At 43.3% G+C, this 19966-nt stretch overlaps 1 protein-coding gene across 1 annotated transcript in view; it reads left to right on the top strand.

The window, feature by feature from the left end:
• LOC138513681 (uncharacterized) overlaps nt 1–17449 on the top strand; it is a 352424-nt gene extending 334975 nt beyond the window's left edge. Inside the window, exon 4 of the mRNA XM_069628746.1 lies at nt 16301–17449. Within this exon, the coding sequence (XP_069484847.1) occupies nt 16301–17265 (965 nt within the window). The 3' untranslated portion in view covers nt 17266–17449. The remainder of the gene's footprint in view (nt 1–16300) is intronic.
• Nucleotides 17450–19966: the final 2517 nt, after the last annotated feature.

Genomic DNA, 19966 nt, shown 5'->3' with positions numbered 1-19966 from the left:
CGATGTCGCAGCTCCCTGGGCGGGCAGATGGCCTTCCTCGGGTCGGGCCCCTGATTCGTGCGATGATCCGCGGTAGGCCGCGTTAAGTGTCCGGGGGGGGGCGCCGGCCCGCGGCCCCAGGCCCTCTCGTGAGCGGCACGGCCTGTGTGTGCGCGGACGCCGCGCCTTCCCTCGTCGCCTCCTACGCTGCTTCGCACCGGGCCGTGGGGGAGGGGTTGCTGGTATCGTCTCAGCCCGTCAAGCTCCGCGTAGGAGCGTCGGATCGGGACCGGAGTTGGGTCCAGGTGGGGGCTACCGGTTCCCGCACCTCTTGGTGGGGGTCGCGTGGTTCATGGGACCCTCGTTCCGCTGGTGGACCGCAGTTTACCCGGGGCTGGGTGCGGAGCTCGAAGCTCAGGTGTCCATCCTGCCTGCGCCCCCTGGTGGCCTCCTGCGGGTTGGTTTTTAACGCCTGCTAAACAGCAGGCGTTAAAGTACCTACCCGCAAAGGGACCTCGTAGTAAGGCGGTATAGGTTAACGTTCACCGATACCATTACCTGTGACCGTTAACCCTTACCGCCTTCCGTGTAATGAGGTCCTATGACTAGAAGTGTACTCTTAACAAATCGTTCATCTAACCAGCATATCATAACGAAAATGTGTTTTCTTCATTCATTATGTAACCTTTTTCATGAACGATGTTATTAGTATTTCAGATCAATCGTGTGCAGTTTAACACACATTTATATTTTGTTTAATTATGCTTCCTTATGTATCCTCCCAGGTGTTCAGGAGATTTTTATCAGCTGTAGCCAGAATAGTCAGTGGTGAAGGACTGTAGGACATGTAGTCCAAACCATATGGAAGGCCACACAATGAGTAACCAGGATCTCGAGTATGTAGTAGTGAGGCAAGCCTTGTACTGTCCAATCGGAGCTGAATCCTCATTCTAAATTGCCTTTGTGTATGTCTCCTGCGCAGTATTGCCTTGAAGCAGCATTTCGGCTGCATGTAATGCCCCATCTATCAAGACTGTTGCAGTGTATGGATATGCAGATATGTCATTTTGAGATCTCCAGGGGCAAAAGCTGCTACCTCTGGTTTCCCCGTTAGACCCCCAACATTGCTCTTGTGACCTCTAAATGTGCAAGGAACAGAAGGAAAACAGGGATCTCATGCATTGATCAAATTGTTTTTGAAGCCGAGGCTGTGTAAGGAAGCGGTGCATGGATACATATTTCAGCCCTATATCCAAATACAATGCACAGGCGTTAAACATCACACTAGCAGTGACTTGCACACTTCTGTTAAATTATTTTTTAAAATCACTCTCTTCCTGCCTATTTGCTTCGCTAGTCAGCCACTTGTTGCTTGCCATGGCCACTTTTTGCACCAATGCTGCTGCTTTCCTATATGAAAGGGACATTTAGAGGTTGGTTTAATGTTCTTGTTTTCATTGTGACTAAGACAAGTCGACAAGGCCAGTATGCTGGCCTTGTCAAGAGATGAATGGGAGCGGGATCCAGAACCAGCACTAGTGTTGAGGGCCAGTTTAGTTACAAGGAAATCCATTCCAATCCCCCCATTTGTCAGAATGCTTGAATGCAGACCCTTTTCTCCAGCCATGCCTCTTTTGTGTAGAGCATCAGAAGAAGAGGAATCACCTGCTAGGAGAGACTAACTGAAACACCTGTGTATGAACGCGATATAAATAAAATATATCATATCACAACTAATGCCCCTTAGCTGCCCTGATCAAGCACCGGAGATCGAGACACCCTCAAGCAACAGCAACCCTCCAGGACGTTGTGGGACAGACATCCTGCATTGACAACAATGCAGCGTAGCGAGAATGAGAAAGGAGGTGCAGGATTTATGCAACTGCTGCACCAGTAGCGATTCACTGCAGTCCACCGACAGATGCGCCAGCATTGTTTCTTTGGAAACCCATGACCACCAGGGAAGAATTGAGGCATCTGGGGCTCTCCCAGCCCAGAGAAGTACCTTCAAGGGCACAGGGAACCAGTCCCCACATACAGACTTAGACACTGGCCTGCCATGACCCTCATGGAAGCTCTGCGACAGCAGTGCGTGGATAACGTGAGCATGGCTCAGTCCCCCTTTTATCCCTTTTGCTTGCAAACACACTGGAAGAAAAGACAGGAAACTATTAGCTAGGGTGGTCAGTCATAATTTAGAAAAAATAATGTCGAATGACAAAAATGTCGAAAAAGAAATGTCGAAAAAAAAAATGTCGAATGTATTATTTTTTATTTATATGTATTTTTTGGCTTTGGTAAGTATAAAAAATGGGTAAAAAAAAATAAAAGTGGGGTTGGGGGGAACCACCCCATTTAAAAAAAAAACCTATTGAAAAATAAATTCGAAATTTTTTTTTTCGACATTTTGTTTTCTAAAAAATGACTTTCGACATTATTGTTTTCTACATAATCACTATAAACCATTAGCTAGGGCTCGGGGCCAATCCCTAGAGAGGAGGGTCAATATAAAACAGAACTGGACAGGGAAGATGTGGGTTTACCAGGTGAGGCCAGAAATGGAGTTGGAGGACGACCAAGAGACCGGCAGGAGTAAGGAAGGAGTGGTGGATTGTGGAGGAGATTGTTAGAGCAGGTGAGGTATTGGTTTAGGAGGGAAATTGGTTTTGCATTTTGAGTATGTGTGTTTGTTTGACATGTGGGTAGAAAAAGTTAAGGTAAGGTGTGAATGTGAAGTGTCGCACACTGGATGAATGGTGGGTGTAGCTGCAAGGCAATACGACGAAGGTGAGTGACTGGGTAGCCTGTTGGCTAGAGTGGTGCATCAGGAGGTGGGTGGGTATCATATTCCTTTAATTGAGGACCATGACGAGATACTGGTCCACACTGAAGGGGATGTGAACAAAGCGTTCTGATCCTTTTATGCAACACTGTATATTAGCTGCGTTGAGGCCCCATGCACTGCCATAGAAACATTCTTAGATTGACTGCCATTGGCGATACTATCTGATGAAACTAGGAATGTCCTTGACTGCACTATTGGGGTCAAAGAAATAAACCATGCCATTGATGCTTTGCCCCCCAATATGGCCCCCGGGCCAGACAGGCTCACTATTGACTTTTATAAAAGTTATAAATCCATCCTTGCCCCCCAGTTAGCTGCTCTGTGGGACGAATACTATGTTGAGAAAGTACTACCCGCTATGCTTAGAGAGGCAGTGATAACAGTCCTTCTTAAGCCCGGCAACCCCGCCACACAATGTGGTTCATATTGCCCCCTATCATTGATAAATTGCGATGTTAAGATATTTGCTGAAGTGCTTGCCCTCCGTTGGGCCCCATATATGATCCACCTGATCCATACTGACCAATCTGGCTTCGTCCCCGGCCACACTATAGCCCTTAACCTGCGGCGATTATTTAATGTTCTACATCAAATCGACCCTGGGGTGCGCACTGTAGCTGCTCTATTAGATGTACAGAAGGCCTTTGATTCAGTCTCTTGGCGCTTCCTTTGGGCTGTGCTCGAGAAGTGCAATTTTGGTCCCCGGTTTGTGTCTTGGGTACAACTGCTCTATGCCAAACCTGTCACCAGTGTGCGCACCAACGGCCATCTCTCGCGCCCTTTCGACATCTGCAGGGGAACCAGACAGGGTTGTCCTATGTCCCCATTTATCTTTGCAATAGTCATGGAACCCTTAGCTGAGCTACTGCTACTAAATCATTTGCATAGGGGGATACGGGTGATGGGTCACCCAAGATCGTTTCTCTTTATGCGGATGATGCGTTACTATATATAAGAGATCCAGAACGCAATTTTGAGCCTGTTATGCGTAATGTCTCTTACTTTGGATCTTTGTCCGTCCTCTTGGCTAACCGGGCTAAGTCTGAACTTATCCCCTGACCGAAGCCACTACAGCCCCGGCAGATCTTTTGGGATTCGCATGGGCCCCTACAGAAATCAAATACCTTGGGGTTACGATTACGAGGCACCAAGAATCGTTATATGAACAAAACTTTGGGACTTATCTGCAACAACTCAATCTGAAGCTGCTATCCTAGGCTAAGCTGCCCATCACTCTCTCTTTCTCTGGTAGGGTGTCTCTTCTCAAGATGGTGGTATTTCCCCAAATTCTGTATCGCTTCTTAAATGTTCCTCTGTGACCTGGCACTGTACTGTTTACTAAACTCAGAACCGTGATAAATAGTTCCCTATGGCATTCTAGAGCAGTGACACTAAAGTGGTCCTCCCGGGTGAGACCGCATAGTCAGGGAGGTTTAGCGACCCCTGACTTCGAGGTATACTGGCTGGCGGCTCAAGCCCATTATGTGTCGTATTGGTCTGCTGAGGGCTCACCACTGCCACATGTGAAAATCCAACGGCTTGCTGTCAGACTGAGGGAACTTTGCTCTCTGATCCTACTCCCCCTTGTGGAGGATCCCAGGTGTACCCAGCCCAGCGGCCACTGCTGCTGTAGCTTGGGCCAAAATTAGGAAGCAGACTGGTAGCCCCTGCCCATTCCACAAAGACTTGCCGTTATGGAACTTCATTCCTGGGTTCCCCAAGATAAGTAAGGCTGCAGTTAAGTGGTCTGCTGATGCTTACTCCACCCACGTAGGCGTCTGAGTGGGCTCCCTTCCAGATAGCTACAATAAGCTGGGCTGCGGCATGCAGTTCGGATGAGGTGGCCTGAATTTCCCTCGCAGCCCCCGGATGAACCTTTGCTAGAGCTGGTGATGGGTATAACTGTTCCCGCTGGGGCAGTGTCTCAAATGTATAGGCAGCTTCAAGAACCGAGTAATAAACCCCTTACTAGACTGTGTGAGGCTTGGGGTAGGGACCTGGGAGTTGATATAACTGAAGAGGAAGATAGGTAGGATGCTATGTGTGGTCGTACTTGTGAAGTGTCCCTAAATGCAAGGTTTTCCCTGATCCAATTCAAGCTACTGCACAGGTTTCATTACACTCCTGCCAGACTTCACACCATGTCTCAAGACCATTCACCCCATTGCCCCAGATGCCACACTCACAATGTGGGGTATCTCCACATGCTCTGGGCCTGCCCCCGAATATCCAAGTAATGGGTAAAGGTCTGCACAGCCATATCTATGATGATTGAGCGAACAATTGAGCCATCCCCCATCAACTGCTTATTTTGAGTTCCCGCTGTTGCATGGGGGCGGCTGTAAGCTGGCCAGTTTGTGTATGCTGCTTGCAGTACGACGCATACTATTGTTGCGGCTGCAACCTACTGTGCCCACGGTAGAACAATGGCTTTGTGATGTTACTTAGGCATCGGACACAGAGCAGCGGTGGATCTCCCTACAGTCACCCGGCTGCAAGCACCGAGATATATGGCCTCCTTTCCGGGCATACCTGCAAACGCTGTCCACTGATGGAGGGCAGGGCATAGACTCATCTGGGCCTCCATGTGCCTCTGTCTCTTTAGTTGTGGCAGAAGCCAACCAGAGACCAGGGAATTGATGTAATATCCAACAAATATATTGTAAAGTGACAAACTCATGAAACTTGTAACTGTATGTACTCATGCTGCCCTGTGTATTGCTGTTCCGATTGTCCTTGTTGCCTTGTCAAACAAACAATAAAGGTTTAAAAAAAAAAGAAGGAAAAGGAGGAGCTATTCTATTTAAACCACACACCAGCGTGGAGCGTGGCACGGTGTGTGGCACTGTGTGTTTTCAGTGCCTGCTGGTTTTGCAGCTTCTTTGGAGTCTGCTTACCTTGTTTATCGAGAAGGAAAAGGAGGAGCTATACTATTTAAACCACACACCGGTGCGGAGCACGGCGTGGTGTGTGGCACTGTGTGTTTTGCTGTGCCTGCTGGTTTTGATGCCTCTTTGGAGTCTGCTTACCCTGTTTATCAAAAGGAAAAGGAGGAGCTATACTTTTTAAACCACACACCGACACGGTATGTGGCACTGTGTGTTTTGCTGTGCCTGCTGGTTCTGCTGCCTCTTTGGAGTCTGCTTACCCTGTTTATCGAGAAGGAAAAGGAGGAGCTATTCTATTTAAACCACACACCGGCGCAGTGCGTGGCACGGTGTGTGGTACTGTGTGTTTTGTGTTTGGTGACTGTGACCGAAGTAAATAACTGGCAGTATTTGAATCTGCCGGTCCTCAACTAAAGGGTGAAGCGACAGCCACTAAATACCCTTGGAACATCAATGTACGTTTGGCCTAAACGTCTCACAAAGTTCAGAGTTTGGATTACCACTTTTACCATAATGTTAATGTGGTTGAAATAGCAGGGTAATAATCATGGACTGAGATCTGCATCCCTCGATCGCATTGAAACACACAGCTGAGCGTCTTTTTCATGGTGTGACACAGAGCATTGGACAATCAAAAACATTCAGGTTTGGTCCTGCATGAGAGCGACTGCAGGCTTTGTCCTTTGAGCCCTTTGCAGGTGTATATCTAAATTGAAAGCTACTCATCATTTTCACCTTGTTGACACCAGCCTAGTTAATATCTTTCAGCTTGGTGAATTGTTGGAGGAGTAACTACGGGACATTTCCTTTGAGCTCCCCACACCCGAACACTTTGAAGAAACACAAACCTATCAATTCTTCACATACATAACTGTGACTGTGGGCTTGAGCTATTATGAAAACAATTTGACGGGAGCAGAGTTTTTCTTTGGAAACACTGGCATCGATTTGCCGGGAAAGACATTGAGAGTATTTTATCGATGCTTCTTCTATAGATATTATTGGTGACAATGGCCTGATCTGAACCATTTTCGATATGGGGTTGACATTAAAATGACTAACAGATTGCAATTTCATCATCATTTTCAACATTGGTTGTTGTTGTGCTGCTAAAATAAAAATTCTGCTTTCTTCAAATGCACAAGATTGAGATGGAATAAAATAACACATAAATAATCTGGTCCCTTTAGTGTGCCGGCTTGTTCTAAAAGATATCATTCATGCAGTGGGGCGAGTAAAACAGGTTCACTCAACAAACAACAACTTACAATTGCCATTCAATCCAACAAAAAAACGGCATTAAACAGAAAAGCAAGGCAGGGATTGCGGACCTGTTGAGCTCGCCCGGGGAAAATGTATTGGGAACCTTGCTAAGGCAAGAGAAAATAACCACCTATTTAAAACTTCAGAACAATTGTAATATGGAACCTGGCAAACAAGCCAATATTCCCACTGAATTTTATTCATTAAACCTCACCACAGGCAAATACTTCTGACCTTCCCGAATTGATAATAACTCCCTGCTTAATTTGGTTCTAAATTTACAGAATGCGACAAATGCACCAAACACAATTCAGCAAAACATGCAAATGAATGAAGGTGGAATAGCGCAAACTGACCCTCTACCTTCCACTTCCACCAATTTATTTAAATCCCCAGACTTGGCTTGCATCGCAGCTGAATCATACCATCACTCTAGTGTGCATCGTAATGATTCATATTCATCTTCTGATAGATCGGAAGAGGAGGGGCCAAGAGAACCTGAACAACGAATCATTTTAAAAGCCCTCTACGCGATCTGCTCTAAATAAGCAAAAGACCAGCAGATAATAAAAGAGGGCTTAGTGAAATTAGTCGATATGGTTTTATCCACACCTACCCATGTGGTATCTCAAGAGTACACGGATTCTATCTTGGCAGACCCAAGATTATCCTTATCTATTATTAGTATTAAGGATACTCCCATGGTAGATGTAGGTGAGGTACACACTTGTGAAATTCAAAATGATAAGGCAAACTAAAAACAAACTTTAGTGGAGGAACTAAACTTTCGTTTAGTTCACTAACAGAAAGAGAGTGACCAATAAACAAACACTGGAAGTGAAAACATGAAAGAAGAGCAAAAAATAAACAGGCAAAGACACAAACCTGTACTAGTGTATCCCAATCTTAAGCACTTTCCTCCAGTGATAATCTAACTTCACTGAGACCGAACAAGGGTACAAATTAATTATAATAAAACCTCCCAAAGTCTCTTGGAAAGACAAGGAAAACCAGGAGCTCCCTGGCCCCTTAGATAAGTGGATTAGAAATCATAGCAGAAAATCCACTATTGAAGATGTAACCAAAAATGTGGAGCCAAAGAATTTGGTAATGATAATAATTGTATTATTACAAATGATGGCAATGGATTAGATCCTCTCCTATCCCCACACTACACACAAAGGTCCAATACCGTGAATTTTGACGAAACAAAACCTAACACAGCAGACTTCTTGGAATGGATAGCTTCCAGTAAAAATAAGGTTGGGGAGATAAAAATCATGGATACATATGCCACATGTAACAGCCCATTTCTTAATCGCTCAGATGCACGCTTTCCCCAACTGAGAGCAATTTCTACCAATGATTTTTCACTGATGGAATTCCGGAAAACTATTACGGAAGCAAATTGGGCATGGCTTCACATTCCGTCCCCTATTATATTGGAATCAATAATGATTCATCCAACATGTTTCTCAGAGCTCGCTTATGAGTTCATAAAATATGTAGAACCTACCCAACCTAATAAAAAATCTACTAAGGACGGTGGTAAGAGAAGTGAACTTAATCTAACGGATGTGGACATTGAAAAAATAGCTAAGAAATTGGAGGGAGCTATTGGATATAGTACGTCATCCACCACATAAAACTACAATTAGTGGGAGGAGGATTTAGAAAAAGTCAATTGAGTGCCTCCTCAGCTCAATATCCAAATACTATCATGGAATAGTAGGGGCTTTAACTCGTTCATGTCCAAGGAGGAAGGTGTTAAGTATCTTCTGAAAGCCAAGATAATTGTACTTCAAGAGACATAGCTTATGAGAGATATTGTCATTGATGGATATTGTATTATCCAAAGATTTTCAAAATGCAATCCAACTGGGAGACCCTTTGGCGGCCTACTAATTGGTGCAAGAAATAACTTAACATTAAAAAAACATACTAGCTGTAGCCCATTTATATTAGCTACGGTCGTAAAGATTGAAACGCACTGAGAACATTTTGGCATTAATTATTAATATTTACAATCCTCCAGGCCATGGGAGCTTTATGGACCCTATAGAGACTATTGAAAAGGTTATCTATGATTGTCTCATTCAGAATAAAGAAGGGCGATATACAGTAATGGGTGGTCTAAACTATCAAAGAGCTGGCTCACAGGATATGGATGATATAACCTCCAATAAATTTGGGGTGAAGGCTAGTTCTCCAAAAGTCCCCCTCACTTCTTTTCCTGCCAATTCCTTGAGGGGATTTTATGGCAATTCAAGGTCTCTGCCAGCTGACCATGAGCCACATGGAATCAGGGATTCCGCAATACACTTGGACCAACACGCACGTGAACAGCTGGATAAATAACCTTTTGCTGCCTGGTGCAGTCTTTGCATAAATGAGTGAGTTTAGTTTGATTCAAATTGAACTCAGTGATCATGTCATTTATATGTTTACTTCACAATACCCCTAAAGAAGTTCTCATAGAATTCGGGGAGATTTAAGAGTTAATAGACCTGGTAATAGAATTTGCTAGAATGATTTGAATATAGGGATGTTTAACAAACAACGGAACATTGGCCTAAGATGGATAGGCCTTGACATTATGATGAAAGATGTGTAGGAACCAAAATAAAAGATGCCTATTCATTTATGTTAGCTTATCGGAAAAAGATATATCCCAATAGAAAAGGGGTCTTGAACCAACCTTTTGATGCAGCTATTAGAGCAACAAGGTTTGCATACAATAAAAAGAGGAAACAGATCAAGCGATTGGGATTGGAGATGGCACAAATGAGAGAATTACTTATTAAATTAAAAACAAAACATTAAAATGGTGTGAGAGAACACAAAGCCTCTATACAGCAACACAATGGCAAAATGTTTTCAGAGCCATCTGGATCCTGACTCTCTGAGATTTGGGACCTTGTATAACTCTTGGACAGAAATCACTGATAGTGAGAAAGAACTTAATCCCATTGAAGCAACCACTTGGATTAGGCACATAGAGACTTTGTTTAACTCTCCAAATGAAAATATAGACCATAGCGGTTTATGTAAAACAGAACCTTTTAATGGAAATCTTATTTGTACCCTGCAGGACATTAAAGGATTGATCGTGACGCTGAAGCCATCTAAAGCCCTGGCTCTGATGGAATTCCCAATATCATCTTAAAAGCAGACCCTGAATTATGGGTGACTATATTATAAATAATTTTTGGTAATATATTCCCAACTGGAGTTGTTCCACAGAGTTGGAAAGAATCTATTGTCATCCCTATACATAAGAAGGCAGGCAGGCTAGATACCTATAACTATCGGCTATTAGCCATGGTCGATGCCAGCTCTAAACTCTTTGCGCAAATTATCATGCAGCATATAAACCAGTGGATAAAAAATTAGAACATTTTTAAAAATCAGCAAGCAGGCTTTAGAAAATGCTTCAGCACACTATCTAATCTTTGGACATTGTCCTACTTAATAAAAGAGGCAACACTGGACAAAGAGCGGACCTTGTATGTCTGCTTCGTAGACTACAAGGCAGTCTTTCATACGGTTAATAGAGCCTCTGAGAGAAATTAGAGAACTGGGGATTTAACCCAGCCTTGTTGCATTTTGTAAGAGAAATGAACTCTAATACCTCAATAAGAGTCCTAATGAGAGTCCAAATCAATCAGGAAGGATTTCTCAGCGACCCTATCTTGACCTATCACGGACAATTGGCCCCCCCTTATCTATAATCTCTATGTCGCAAATCCCCAAGAAGATTTATCGAAATGTCACAATTCCCACCACCCCCCGTGTAGGCTACCAACCAGTATCTTGGCTCTCATACCCCAATGACACTCTTGTTCTAGACCAAATTCCGATTGTACTTAAAAAAAATGAACAGCGTAAATGGCCTAGAAATAAACCATAAGAAAACAAAAATAATGATTTTCCATAAAATGAATAAAAAATAGAAACTTTTAATTGGAAAACCGGAAAGGAATTGATTGAAAGAGTAGACACGTAGACCTATCTAGGTATCCCTTTCTTCAAAACAGATAATGGCGATAAATTAGGAAACTATGTCATCACTAAAACTCTTTAAAAGTGTAATGCTATAAGACAATACATAAGATCTAAAAGAGGTCACTCTGTAGAGGGCCTTATGAAAGTATTCAAGAATAGTATTGAAGCGAGCATCCTATATGGCCTGGAGATATTAACGGATAAAGAGACTGCCTGGTTGGACCCGCTAGAGAGGAAATTATGGCGACGATCTCTTGGTTTACCTAATTGCACCCCTATAGAAGCTATTCATTGTGAATTGGGTACAATGGCACTTAGCACTCTTAAGAAAATGAATAGTGCAGTGTTAGTTATACAAATCAGAGAAGGAAATCATTTGAATACAACGTACAGTACTTTTAATCTCTGTTTGGCAAGAACCCTATCACAAAATCGCACAGAAAAATTGGCTGAAAGAAGTGCTCGAGTTTTTAGATTTGATTGGCTGTGACATACAATCTTTTGACAATATTGGGATAGCGATTAAAGCAATAAAAAAAGCTGAGGTATGGGATAGAGACAAGAACTTTAGATGTCTCTCAACTAGAATGCATTATAAGAGATATGTATTTCAATCTTTCCCAATAAACAACCCTTTTGAATATCTCCAGACTATCAGAGATGGAAAAACCAGGCGTTTTATTTTACTCTTATGCCTAGGTCTGCTCCCTACCTTCTCTGGAGTGAGAGCTTGGGTGATCATTGCTTGGGGCGATCCCATTTGTAGGTTGTGCAAACTGGAGGTGGAAACAGATAGGCATTTGCTAACACATTGTCAAAAGACCAACCACATTGGATAAAGGATACCACCACATACTTTTCCCTTTAGATAATTTCTTCCAGCAACCAAACACGGGCTTTCATATTTTCTGGCACTAGCTTGGTCTTGAACTATACTGTATTCTACATATGGAAGAAATTGAGACACTGTTGAAAATTAGCCATTAAGGTGCTCTTTTACACATAATTCTTGTTTTATTTTTAAACTGTTAACTGCCGCATGACATTGATTTTAGTATTATAATTTTAGATTAAGATGCATTTTTAAGTATATTGTTTTATTAATTATGAATGTGAATGTTTTTACTAATAATGTTAAAGGGTTTATGTAATTAAACACTTCAATCATTTTTATTTTTTATATTAAAGTATGATTTCCTGCCCTGTCTGGATCTCCCCTTCCATTGAAATGCATGTGTTCCTTTGGGTATAAGAGAACGGTGCATGAAGGGAGGGGATTCACACTTGTGTCAAAGTCTCATACTGTCTTTGGTTTGTTGTTGTCCTGCTGTTTGTTTTTTTACCAATAAATTGTTCACTAATCCACTGTAATAGTCAGTGGTCATTTTTCCACAACAGAGGCCATGTTCAATTCATTGATCACCTACTTCACATGCTTCAGCCAGGACCAAGCTGCACTACACATCCCCACCCAGATAAAAGGCAGAACATAGAGACACACTCTGAGCAAGGTGGAACACGAGAGGGAGCAGAACTTCTGGGGCGAAGGCAAACCTACTGGAGCAGAGTGACCAATCGAGGGACTAGAGCAAAAGGTAATGAAAACCTGGAGTTCCCTGCGGGAGGTCGTTGCCTCCGGGATGCCGTGAAAGAGATGCGAGGAAAGCCCAATTGCAAACTAGAAGAAATCTGCATTGCGTTTCAAGGACACCAGCGACCCTGCCGGGTGAACGACAGAGTTGGGGAGGTGAGGCCAAGCCTATGGTATTAACCTTGACTCATAAATCAAAGCCGCAAAAACAAGAAAGGAACGCACACTACTGGTGAGTTAGTGAAAGACATGAAAGGCCGGTTTGTGTCAAGGAAAGAATGAAGCTGCAACAGTGTATCTCACAAGTGAAGGTTGCACACATGCTGATGAGACGCGAAAGAAAGCTAACCATTGATGAACTTTTAAGTGGCTGCTAACTGTGAAGCCAGTGATACAGAGTAGCAGAGTGGTCCGCTGTAAGGAAGTAGCACACTCGAAAGTCTCTGCAAAATGTGAATTGTTTTGTTATAAAGCGGAAAAGTGAATGAACTCTGAAATGCATAATGGTCAAGATTAACCCTGGCAAAAGGGAAAGTGAAAAGGCGAATTCTTGAAGAAAAAGATTTATTTTGGTCTTTTTAGTTTATGGTACTGTACTATCAAGACCAATAGACACTGGGGCAAATTACATAGGAGTGTGAGCTGAAGAGAGAGTCAAAGTGGTTCTGCTGAGGTCTAAAGTAAAAGCCTCACACATTCAAAAATCTTCGACATCAGGAAAAGGTCTGAGCCCAACTGAGGGAGACCAGAAGTGTGAGAAGTTAGGGGAAGGGAACCACTAAAAATGTGATCTAAACTTGGGGAAGGGAACCCCTGAAAAATGCTGTGATTGTGAGGTCCGAGCCCGACTAAGGGAGATCTACGTTGAATCAGGTACTTTATGGTTGATAGGTCCGAACCCAATCGAGGGAGACCAACGTGAACTTTTTGCTTTGAGAGGTCTGAGCCCGACCAAGGGAGACCTGCGTGAACTTTTGTTGAACTGTGAAAGAACCTTTGAAAGCTGGAATTAGTGACTTTAATGTGGAAGGCCAGGTGGGTCTCGATCCATATTCTGAACTGCCTTTGTTTTGAGAACCTGAGCCAGAGTGAGTTGTCCTGTCTACGGGAGCCAACTTACTCTGTGCTGTCAAACATGGGGAGGAGAGCTGACTCAGCCATCTTAAACCTTTATGTTATAACACTGATTTTCCTTTGCATACATATTCCCCATTACACACTTTTTGTATAAGAGATACGGCAGGCATTAGGTTTTGTTACTATAGGCCATTTTCATTTGACAGAGACTGACTAGGACTGTGTTTTCTTTATTATTTGATGGTAGCAACTACTCCCATCATAGCTATAGGGCAAAGTAGGAGTTTTTCCAAACTCCACAAATCTAATAAAGGTTTTGAAATTGCATCTCTGGTGTCAGTGTGACACCTGTGATACTGTGCCTTCCTTACACCACTTTCCCCAAATCTAAAGGCATAGTTGTTGGAATAAAACATCTTTAGAGCTGTGATTCAGCTGTCTGGTACTTTCAAAGACGTAAGAATATATCATAAAGTGCCTTGTTGACTCTATAAAATGTTGTGGGAAATCTACAAAAAGCAAGCATAGGGTTTCTTTTCTTCATATAACAAACTTCTCTATTATCATATACGACCGAAGCACTTGCTCCATTGTGCCTATTTTTTTAAGCTTGCTTGTACATGTGTTAATTCTCCATTTTCTCCTTTCCACTGTGAACTAGGCTGTTACTGTATAATTTCGCCAGAGCATCTACTAAAGATATTGGCCAATAGTACTTCAGGTCCTCCCTCTGACCCTTTTTAAAAATAGGTATGATCTCTGCCCCTACCCATGTTTTCGGATTTTTTTTTGGAATGTTAATAGCATTAAAAAAATCAATAAAAAGGGGTCCAACAGTGCCGGTGCTTCCCTCAAAGTCTGCGGGCGGGTGCCGTACCGCCTGCAGAATTGTAGCGTGTCGGCCTGGTAACAACAGTGCCGGTAGGCTTACCGGCACCATTGTTACCGGACTGGCACACTTGTAACCGGACCGGCACACTTGTAATGAGACCCAATGTGTTTCCTATTCAAATACTCTTGCCAGTCTTGTCCTGGATTCGGCCAGTCTGGTAGAAAATGGCCGGTATTCATGGTACTGGCACTTTACCGGACTTGCCGATCATGGGTATGCTGTTGGGGCATTTTTCCACTTTACTTACATCTGTTCTGATAAAAACAGTAATAATTAATCTCAGGTCTTCCGCTGCAATTGGGTGCTCTAAATAGGATTTTAAATGATTACTGTTTTTTATCAATTACAGAACATGTGTAAGTAAAGTGGGAAAATAAGCTGACGGCTAGAATTACAATGAACAAATACTCCTTGACTGTATAAGAAACTAATGACGTTATGCATTGCACACATTGCGCTTTTGTGTGATTTTGGTTTCCTTCTTTGTGCTTAATGCCCAAACCCTCATCGCCTTGATTATATTAAAGGGTGCAAACATCAATATCTTGCTCTTACCACCTCCACAATAAGTCTTGCTTTGTCTAATGATGCCCCAGTAGTAATATGCTTTTGATCCTTCAATGTTCTTCCCTTTCCCTTTCTTTCCCTTCACTGTTAATGGATGGGGTTAGGAATTTGGTGTCAGTGGTTAAGAGTGTGTGCGTATTGGTCATGGGTTAGTTCAGAAAAATCAGCCTCATTCCAACATTGCTGGTATCTCGGCGGTAGAGCCGCCAGGGTACCTGCAAATGTTGTTACCGTTTCCGGCACCCAGTCTGGCGGCATTGCGGCCGGATTACGGATGCCAGAGGGACTGTGTTAATTAATCCCCATTAATTACCCACCGTTAACTACCCACCGGTGCCGGTAATTACAGCTTTTTTTGCCGGCAGGGCGACTGCCTTACCAGCAAACCCATATTCCGCCGGTCCGGTAAAGTGCCAGTATTGATGAATACTGGCACTTTCTTCCCAGACTGGACAATTTAGAATGAGGACCAATGTTTGTGCTTTGGCTGAATCCATCCCTGTTCCTCCTCAGCTCACGTTGCCTGGTGAAATACACGTCTGTGCTTTTTTCACTGATTTTGTGCATTTTTTTGTGCTTGAAAACACAGAAAAGCTAAACATGTATCAATGGTATTACATCAATGTTTTTTTTCTCTTTTCGATGCAGCAGAGACTGGGTGTACTGGAAATTGGACAGACCCCAATCTGGCTGCACTCTAGCAGTATTGTCTCAAAGAAAAATACCAATCTTAAACAATTTCAATGGACATACAGATAAGACTACCAGCACCTCAGCTCTTTGGGTTCCAATCCAGCCAACTCCTCAAGTAACTGAGAGAGTCAGTGGTGCAGATGGTATCATAGATGCTCAGCAGAATGAAGGCTGTCAAAATTGCTTTTTATTCAAGGAGACCGAGCTGGTTTCCTCGAATATGTTAGGCGAATGCAGTACTCTTGTGTCACTGAAATAGACTGAAGATCATCCTTCACAATATTCTATGTGGGCCAGTGACTGTTCTGTTATAACTGTTTGCAACAAAGATTTGTTATCAAACAAATGGTTGATGTCCTGGACATTCACTTTCATTGTTCTCTGTTAGAAAAAGAAGTCTCATTAGGCAAAACAGCAGTCTAAGTGAAGAACTAAAAGGGGGTAGTTAAAATGAGCTCAGAATGTATAATAATATTGCTATACTGGTTTGTTGTACACAGGCAAGAATATTCAGTCAGTGCCAGCAACTTCATCAACTAAAATGCAAGGGAAAAGCAAGACCATCAAGGCGTGTGTCCACCAGGCCATCCTGACATGGCAGGAGCAGAGCAGCGAGGATAGCAACAGCTCTTCTGGAGCTTCAACAATGGTGGCACGTGCTGCTGTTGGCATTGGTGACTCAGAGGATGAAGAGTTCGACCTCCGTTCATTTACACCATCAGGAACTAGCCCTGATGAATCTTGGTCAGACTGTGTGGCCACAAAAGGGCCTTTTGAACCTATTCTGGAGTTCCCAGCCAGGCTAGGGGCCCAGATGCCAACCCCTTTAACCATCACAGAGGCTCAAAATCCCCGTAGGCCACACTCTGAGGGCAATATCCATCATATTCCTACCACTTGTGTTGCTGGATGCCCCATGCGAAAAGTGCCTGTGAAACCTGTACAAAATGGATGTTACTTGCCGCATCACATCTGCCAAGGACCTTTCCATGACACTTTAAACTTAGACCAAGAGGTGATGATGCAGGAAGCCATGTTGCATCAAGCTACATGCTCCCTCGGGTGGTCATTTGTAGAAGGGCTAATGCTGATGTCAAGCGTCATCGTGCAGCAGGGAAAAGAGCAACGCCGTTTTCTGAAGCAGTTTACACAGCTTCACTCTCATCATTATAGGGAGTTGGTAGAAGCCATGATTACCTGTCTCACAGAAGCAATTCTCCTCTCCCGATCAGGTCTGCTAACTCTCTCTACAGATACCTACAACTATCTGCTCACCCAAACACTGAACGACATCTATCCACTTGATCCCAAGGAACTATCATTTTCACCACCAATGGGCTTTGAACATCATCATTGTCATGTAGACACCCTGTCAAATCACTTGAGGCATCATTCCAAGACCTTGCATTCCCCACAAGGCATTTCACCAGGATCTACATTCTCTGTGAAGAAAGAGAGGAAGTAGCTCCTGCAATAGGTCATGTAGTTCACAACAACGTGGCACCTGTTTACATGCCATGCCTGACAAGAAAGCAGTAGCACTGTTTGTTGAGGACAACATGTACTATAAAATGCCACTTCCTCAATGCTTCAGCCTCTCCCATGGATTCACAACAGAATCATTAAAGAATGAGCAAAAGTGTTAGCATATTTGGTTAGTAGTGATGGCTATCTCCTTTCTGACCAATAGCATGACATGAAAGAAGGAGGTAGGAACCATTGCAATAGTAGATACAGGAGAAGGGAAGGGGGCAAGGCTGTGTGCCACTAGATGGTGGCTTCTCGCCACATCTATGGACATTTAGGACAGTTCTGATGTTAGATGTCTTGCCCCACCCCCTTACAGACTTTGCTCAGGGACAATGACGGAGTTTAAATCAGGGAAAGCTATGTCCATGCTGTTTTCTCTCCCCACAAAGAAGCTATCAGTGGGTATGCATTCTTTTAAGTCTTCCAGAGCTCTTAAACTCTTCGCAGGTTTAGGATTTGCTGCACACATGACCTGGAGAGATGCATAATGTTTGTTTGTGGCAGGGTGAGTGCTTAGAGATGATCTAGTAATTCCCTGTTAAATCTACTCTGCATTTGGGTGGTGCAGCAGTGGACACTGTCAGCAGATAAGAAGGAAAGCTCTGGATTCTGTTTCCATCTTCTTTCTTCCAGCTTCCATCTTCTATCCTGTTGAAAAAAACAGTTGGGGCATATAGTATGGGAAGAAGCTGTCTGGCAGCCATTAAATCACCACCTCTCCCTAACAAATAATCTCTCCCTGAGATAATGTCTGTCATACATGCAATCTATTCTATTTTTCATAGTGTCTCTTTTACAGACACTAATTCTATCCCTCCCACATAAAACCTTGCGTTCTGTCTCTCTCTCTCTCCCTCTCTCTCTCTCACACACACACACAGACACCCCCCACACCTCCCCCCCACACACACACATTTAGCCTATTTGTGCTAGTGGGCCAAATCTCACACAAACAAACCGTGGGGCACAGGGCACACATCACCCCTAGAGGAACTTGGGGGGGGGGGGGAATTTCAGCACCCCAGAATGTATGACATGGGAAGGGATATGGCCGCATTTAGTCAGAACAGCAGGTGTAAGAAAGGTACTGACACTAATTAACCCTACTAAGAACTCACACTTTTGCATACACCATCTCAAACACTGAACCAAACACAACCATACCTCAATAGCACAACAGACCATGCACACTTCACAACAATGAAACAGACCACACATAGTCCTGCCAACACCACATGGTGGCTACCAACCATAAAACACACCTATGCTCAGCGAAAGGTATCACCAAACTGACGCTGCCAACAGCACATCACAGTTCTCTGGAGCTTTTCTCCCGCACAGTCCAACTTACCTATCCGCCTCCCTCCTTGCTTTACAGATTTGCCAGAGCACCAAGAGACCACCCTGGTAGCAACAGTGTGCAGTATAAGAACCTTTAACATAACATAACACACACACACTCACAATATTTTGCATAATCTCTCCGAAATTCACTGCATTTCTCTGCCATATACAACCTTGTTTCATAAATAATCTTTGTAAAACAGCCTCTTACACATTCAATTTCTCTCACAAACACAATTTGTATCTTTGACATAACCTCTCTGTAGCAAAGTCTCTCTCATATACACATTTCTCTCTCACACATTTCCTCTCTAATAAAATCTCGCATTCAATGTATCTCTTTCATCAATGTCTGTCTCATCAATAATGCATTTTATATATAATCTCTCCATCTCTCTCTTGAAGTCTTTCTCTCTCTCACACACAATCTTTCATAAACACACACAAACACACACTAGCACTTTCTCTCGCACACTAATTCTCCAACACACACCTTTTCTTATACACCTAATCTATCTCGTACAATGTTGGTCTCTTAAAAATTCACTTACTCTCAGCACACAATCTTGACCAAGCACGCAATCACACTCTCACACACAAACACCCTACACAAGCTATATCTCTCACAGAATATCTTACTCACACATTCACACATTCTCTTTCACACCTATGTGGTTTCACATTCACAGATGCACTCACTTCACCCACACATACTTCGGTTACACACGCATTTCCTCTCACAGGAATCTCATCGCTTTATGTCTCACTTTCACTATGTCTTTAAAATACATTTCTCATTCAAAACCTCCTTTTTATATAATACTCACAATCACTCAAGCAAAACTTCACACTCACATGCTTTAATACAAGAATCTTTCTTGCACATAATCTTTATAGCACAGGCCTTTGTGCTTCTGCACACACAATCTCAAACACACACAGAGATACTCTCCTTCTGTCTCGCTCACACACACAATCTGTAACTATTAGACACACACCACCACCCACATAATATTTCTCTTAGAAACAGATTTACTCCCATGCACATTTCACCTCGGTCACAGACTTCTCCCTCTCTATCTCCCGCTCTCACTCTCTGTTGGTCATTAGGAGTCTGCCGGTATATTACAGGTGGAGTCCCAGGACTCCATGGGGCGAATAGCCGGTATTACTGCATCCGTATTACCAGTGTCGGTATTACCAGTGCCGGCAATACTGTTTTTTTGCAGCAGGGGCCTGATTCACCTCCAGCTCTTGGTTGGAGGTAAATCAGTCAACCCCCACCAGCAAAC

The sequence above is a fragment of the Ambystoma mexicanum genome, chromosome 12 (genome assembly GCF_040938575.1).
Source record: "Ambystoma mexicanum isolate Mex_15411 chromosome 12, UKY_AmexF1_1, whole genome shotgun sequence".
In the NCBI taxonomy this organism is placed as follows: Eukaryota; Metazoa; Chordata; class Amphibia; order Caudata; family Ambystomatidae; genus Ambystoma; species Ambystoma mexicanum.
The sequence above is the reverse complement of the archived record's forward strand: the minus strand, read 5'-3'. Positions and strand labels throughout refer to the sequence as shown.